At 39.9% G+C, this 5,936-nt stretch overlaps 1 protein-coding gene across 1 annotated transcript; it reads left to right on the top strand.

The window, feature by feature from the left end:
* Positions 1 to 1,526: 1,526 nt before the first annotated feature.
* On the top strand, positions 1,527 to 5,486 carry LOC135121052 (DIS3-like exonuclease 2). The gene is made up of 22 exons (XM_064045361.1): positions 1,527 to 1,751; positions 1,835 to 1,930; positions 1,988 to 2,125; positions 2,186 to 2,282; positions 2,336 to 2,467; positions 2,527 to 2,635; positions 2,691 to 2,794; positions 2,849 to 3,007; positions 3,068 to 3,160; positions 3,219 to 3,309; positions 3,363 to 3,458; positions 3,520 to 3,641; positions 3,711 to 3,788; positions 3,845 to 3,962; positions 4,014 to 4,093; positions 4,146 to 4,266; positions 4,329 to 4,496; positions 4,556 to 4,678; positions 4,730 to 4,878; positions 4,943 to 5,059; positions 5,118 to 5,222; positions 5,282 to 5,486. The coding sequence occupies exons 5-22, from the start codon at positions 2,387 to 2,389 to the stop codon at positions 5,420 to 5,422; spliced, it is 2,055 nt and encodes a 684-aa protein (XP_063901431.1). The 5' UTR covers positions 1,527 to 1,751; positions 1,835 to 1,930; positions 1,988 to 2,125; positions 2,186 to 2,282; positions 2,336 to 2,386; the 3' UTR covers positions 5,423 to 5,486.
* The last annotated feature ends 450 nt before the right edge of the window (positions 5,487 to 5,936 follow it).

The following is a 5,936-nucleotide window of genomic DNA, read 5'->3' as shown; positions in this document are numbered from 1 at the left end:
CCCACTGGAAAGTTCTATTACCAATGTTCTTGTTTCGAAGATATTAGCTAAGATAAAGAAATCTTGACTTAGAGGTAAGACAAGAATATATACTTCAGCAGTAGGCTCCCTATTCCACTTTTAAATACTCTATAATTACATTTGTATATGATTAAGAAAACGTCAATTTAAAAAGAAATTGCTAGAAAGCTCTATAATTTTCAAGTTTATTGACTTTTCTTCACAATTATAATAACTTAAATGTCACAAATTAACCTTCTTAATGTAATTCATATACGTAAATAATCTAAATAATATAAGTGCTAAAAAACAAGTACCCAAGCCAAACCATTTAAAAAAATATATGAACATTTGCTTAGAGCCCAAGTGAAATTTGTGAGGAAAGAGAGCATTACTAAAAGAAAGGAGTTATATTCGTGCAATAATCTACACGTCGTACGATTTTTGTAGCTCGAATTTAGTTTGTGATGATCATAAGGGCTTATTAAGCCCCTTGTTAAAAGAGTGTAATCTTTTAAACGTTTACGATGATCAATTCTTTTTTAAGTCACAGAGATGCCTAAAAATAAATATCGCTTGATAAACTATAACATACTGGTTGCAGTATTGATCGAGCCTATTTACGCTAGCTACTATAGTGACTACTAACGATATGAAGATTTACTTAAAAATTTTATATTTATTAATATGAGTATCTCCACTATTAGTTCACAGGCACCCGAAAGCTAATAAAGGAGGACATGGCGGAAAGCACAAGAGTTCCATCCATCCACTCTTTCCCATGCAATATACCGCACCCTTAAAAATTGCCTATTGACCTTTTCGTTCGTAAAGTAGCTTACTATTTTGCTCGCTTTATCATTTTAAAAACAGGCTAAATGGTTTAGAATTTTTTTTACATATAATATAAGGCTATTTTAAATAAATTAATTAAAAATTGGGCGGTTACTCAAAAAGGTTAACATGCTTAAGGCAACATTTCTTTTGACACTTGGTTCTATATATTATGATCAATCAAATTTAAAAATTTAGTTCTTCATTGCCTAATTAACTGGAAAAGTACTTTTACATTCTTTTCATTCAAAAAAGTCTTATTAAAAAGTTTTTGAATCACTTAATTTATTTGATTGTTCAGTAACTAATGTATAACAAAGGTAAAATAACTCAAAGGGTAATTATATAACAAGAGTTGCCTTTATATCCACTAATAGGTAATTTATATATCGCACCAAGACAAGTGGTACTTATTAACTTTATGAGAGCAAAAAAAATACTAAACTATAGGAAGAAATTTTGTCCTGTCCTGACTGTAATATACTTTTAGTTCGGTATTATGTTAAGTGAAATTTTTAGCGCTAACTTCGAAATGTTTAGTGAAAACTTCCACGCGTAGTAGGTGAACTGCTTTGAGAGACCTGCCCTTTTCTAGTCAAGGGCAGTTTCCATGTCCTAAACTTTATATATTGGTATAAATGGACAACTCTAAAAATTTGGAAAACGAGTCCTTCTCTTTGTCCGAAAGTTTTAAAAATTTGAGTTTGGAAAATAAAGAGAGTTTTGCAAGTTTAAACTCTACTGGACAGACAGCACCTCCGTTTTTTTCCCCTCACAAAAATATATGGCATAAAGCCGCAGATAAGAGCTCTAAAAATTCCTACATATACAAGAACAAAAATTTTATTACTAAAGACACTCCCATTAAATATCGGGAACCTTGCATTCCTACTGGTAAAACACCGCCTAGGAAAGTGGTAAGCTTCAAGTAAATTTTATAAATTAAAAAAAAGAACCTCTGTCATAACTAGGACGTTTATACCCCTTACTTGACTTCTAGTGAAATTTTGTCAGGTTTAAAGGCAAAGAAATATTTTACGGGGATATTACGAATAAATAAAAACAGTTTTCAAGAGGCTTACTTATCTTCTCCGAGGTTCTAAATATTACTTCAGGTTGTATAAGAAATACTGAACTTTTTATTTTTTTTAAGTTTCGACAAAGACCTGTTTGTAGAGGGTCTGAAAAGTAGAAATCGCGCACTTAACGGAGATGTTGTCTATTTTGAAGTTCTTCCTCGGGATCAGTGGAAAATTTTGAATCGGGACTTTACCGCATCTTTAAAAATTAGGTTATAGAGTTTTTAATATTTGCAGGTTATAGTTTACAAAGCTCATAATAATTCATATAGTGGAAGTTATACTCCAAAAGTTTTAAGTTTAGACCCTTCTGATTATGAGGATGCATTCTTGCGCAAAACGGCTTCTGTTGTAGGCATCTATAAAAAGGTTGTTTTCCCGGCACTTCCTGGACAGCTTTGCTACAACACTCTTCACAACAGGTTCACCCTCGCACCACTATTGGTTACTTTAAAGAGGGCAAAAAGCGTTATATGTTGTATTCTACCGATAAGCGGGTGCCTAGAATTTTTATTAATCACTCCTCGCTATGGAAAGAATTACTAGACGAGCAGGTTAGTGATTTTAACTTTTTTTTCTTGCTCGACATTTTACTATGCACTCTCACTCCAAGGGTCATCATCTTAAAAAGGCTTACTTCAATAATTATCTCTTTTTAGTGGAGATTGTCTTCTGGAATACCGACTCTCTTTTTCCCTCAGGAAAAGTCGTTAAGATGTTAGGTTTTCGCCTTTTATCTCTAAAGCCTTGCGCATCACTTTTGTGTGTATTTTGTAGGACGAGGCTGCTGCATAGAGACAGAAACAGAAGCCCTAAAGCTGGACTATTCCGTCCCTTCCGAAGTCTGGGATGCGGGTGTTACCGCCTGCCTGCCTTGCCTCGTAGTTCTGCCGATTCTTTTCTCCATACTCGCATTTCCACAAATACCCTCACAGCCTTGGACTATACCAGCCTCCGAATATCAGCTTCGAGAGGACCTCCGGAAAGACTGCATCTTTACCGTCGATCCCGCAACCGCTCGTGATTTGGACGACGCACTTTCCATAACTGAGACTCCCGACGGCTGTTGCATCGTGGGTGTGCACATTGCCGATGTACGCCCTGATAAGCGAGTCTTCTACTGCTACTGGTGCTTATTTTCCGTCCACTTATAGGTCTCTTACTTTGTAACTCCTGACACGCCTCTCGACTTGGAGGCCCGCCATCGGGCATGTACTGTTTATTTAGTCCAGCAATCCTTCTGTATGGTCCGCGACGTCCTTCACCGGTGGCTTCCCATTATTACTGTGCTTTCTATTTCTCCAGCTTCCCCGGCTGCTCAGCGAGGATGTGTGCTCCTTACTGCCGGGAAGGGACAGGCTGGCCGTTTCCCTCTTCTGGAAATTGAACGCGCAAGGTTTGTGGCCTGCAAAGTCAGCCCTTGTCCTGCGTCTGAGTGCCTTCCTGCAGCCGAGGTACTCGCTCATTGGTCCCGGCGTTCAGTCGTGCACTCGTGCTGCCAGTTGTCTTACGACGATGCTCAGATGATTATCGATTTAAAGACCGGTTAGTTTGCGACTTAATATTCACTTGCTCTCTGCGTGCGACGGTGCTGTGATTCCGTAAGACGCGCCTCTCAGGGGCAGAGTTACACATGGAGAGCATACTCTGGAGCAAATTGCAGCGTCTATAATTAAACTGAATGCTTTGGCTGCCCACCTTCAAGCGCAGCGCATAAAGAACGGTTCTGTAAGTTTTTTTATCCTCCCCCCTCTGAAAAAAAAAAACGTCGGCTTCTCCTTATTTCACGGTGCTCAGTTGCACCTGGATTTCCCTAAACTGGATTTTGAGCTAGACAAACTTGGTCACCCCGTTTCCGTGCAGCGCCACGAAACGGTCAGTGGCATTGGAATCTCTGGTGGCCGAATTATAATGAATGTACCGCCTTTTAGTGTGCTGCTCGTTGCATGGTCAGCGAGTTTATGATCTTGGCCAACGCTACCGTAGCAAATATTCTAAGGGACAACTTCCCCGATCAGGCATTCTTACGGGCTCACAGCGCTCCGGAAGGTACTTATATTAGGCAACTGTATTTTAAAGGCGTCTATCTAATCTTTGTAGACGGCAGATTGTGTAAAGTGGCGTCCTTTTTAGAAAATTACAACATTCACATCGACGGAACATCATCCGCCTCCCTCCTTGTATCTCATTGGTTGCTAATCCTTATAATCTCTAATGATATGTATCCTTCAGTCGTCCCTAGACTGTCTGCAAAAGCGAGTGGGGAGCGACCTAGACTCAGCCGAGCTTGACTTGGTTATATATTACCTAATCAAACCGATGCAAACTGCCAGATACGTCTGCCCCGAGGCTGGTCCCTTTTCTTCTTTGGTATCAAAGAAATAACCTCTTTACGCCTTTTATTGGGTCTTGCAGAATATTACAGGGAGCTAAAAGCGAGAGCTTATAAAGTTTGGGCCACTCGTGACCAAGAAGGCCCGCCCCACGAGAATTGGTTCGACTTCTTCACCGATTCGTGGGGCGACCAACACATTCAAGCCCTTGTGGATTACCTGGCCAAGCATGGTGTACGTTGCACCAGCGGTAATGATCGCAGGCTTAACCGCCGAGTGCCAAGATGTTGGATGACTTTTTCTAAGTAGAACCAATGACAGCCGAATTGCTGCGACACTATTCGCTTGCTCTGCCCATGTACACTCACTTCACTTCTCCCATTCGGCGGTATGCGGATATCATCACGCATCGGATGCTTCTTTCTGCCACTGGTCAGCTGTGCTTCTTGTGCAAAGTTTATAATGGAACACGTTTGGCTGTAGAGGGAACCGACTTTGGTATTTCCACATGCGAGCTTAGCAAACTCGCCGAGCACTGCAACCGCCGGCGACTTTTAGTCAGCGATGCTCAACTCCAGAGCAACCGAGTCTTCCTTGGAGCATTTATAGCTCGACGGGGCCCGCTTAGAGTGGTGGAGTTTGATATTCGTCTCTCCTTCCTCACTGAAGGGCGGACTTCTTACACTTCTCTCGCAGAACGGCATAGTGGCGAGCATCTATGATAAATCCTTTGATGTTTTTATTCCCGCTTATGGCCTGGAAAGTCGCGTGAACATTTGTGAGATTCCTCATTTGCTTTCCAGTGAGTTGAAAGTGATTTTTTCGACTTTAAACAGTTGAGTGGCGCTAATTACTTTGAGTCACGTTTTAGGATGGTTATTTACTTTTTACTTGGAAATCTGGCTCTTCCGGCTTTATTCTTTTGGAAAGTATTAACTTGAAACGCGTCAGCGAAATTCTGAATAAGAAGTTTGGGGTGTGTACTTTTTATCAGTAATTAAAAGTACTGCATTATAACGGTTGCGTATTAAATAGTTCTGCGACGTCTCCCAGGATGGCCCGGTGCAGACTATCATACCCTTCACACAACTGCAGCTTGAGTGCTCCTGCGACTTATCCAAGCCGCATATGGATATAAACGTAATTCCTGTGGTGCAAAGGCAGGAGCACGCATGACACCCACGGGGAATGTGGTTTTTAACGTAATTAATTAAAAATGTTGATATTATCCCCTTGAAATCGTCACGTCTTAGCGTAAACTTGATAAAAGTTATTTTTTATTTAATAAAAAAACTCAAAGAGTCAATTAGCAGCTTATCCTGATATATCTTAAAGTGTGCAACTACACAACTATCCGTATAATTTTTTTTAAAAAAATCCCAAGCCTATGAAGTAGCACTCTTGCATTATGGAAAGAAACTCTAGCTGCTAGCAGAAGTGGAAAAAAGTAGCTACTAGAAATTACTCTTGTTAAATACAAGCATTCTTCCTTTGGCTATCTACACTTTAAATATGTGCTCTTTACCTTAAACCCAGGTCATAAGGATTGCATTTCCTTGTTAGTATTTTGATGGACGTTTGCAGAAGCACTAAGGGGCTATTTTTTTCACTATGTTATGAGTACGAGCTGTAACTTGGCCTATGTAGTTTATATTAGTTTTTGTTTATATCCAAGGAGTCGAAGTAATTA

Source organism: Zophobas morio, unplaced genomic scaffold (genome assembly GCF_036711695.1).
Source record: "Zophobas morio isolate AGI-343-1 ecotype UQ-CSIRO unplaced genomic scaffold, CSIRO_AGI_Zmor_V1 ptg000479l, whole genome shotgun sequence".
NCBI classification, from domain to species: Eukaryota; Metazoa; Arthropoda; class Insecta; order Coleoptera; family Tenebrionidae; genus Zophobas; species Zophobas morio.
Note: the sequence above shows the minus strand (reverse complement) of the source record. Positions and strands in the feature narration are given on the sequence as shown.

Coding starts and splice junctions, on each gene's coding strand:
- LOC135121052 (XM_064045361.1), top strand. CDS start 2,387: ATGTTGTATTCTACCGATAAGCGGGTGCCTAGAATTTTTATTAATCAC. Junction 3,161..3,218: donor TCCAGCAATCCTTCTGTATG/GTCCGCGACGTC, acceptor CTATTTCTCCAG/CTTCCCCGGCTGCTCAGCGA. Junction 4,497..4,555: donor TGGTGTACGTTGCACCAGCG/GTAATGATCGCA, acceptor TTTTCTAAGTAG/AACCAATGACAGCCGAATTG.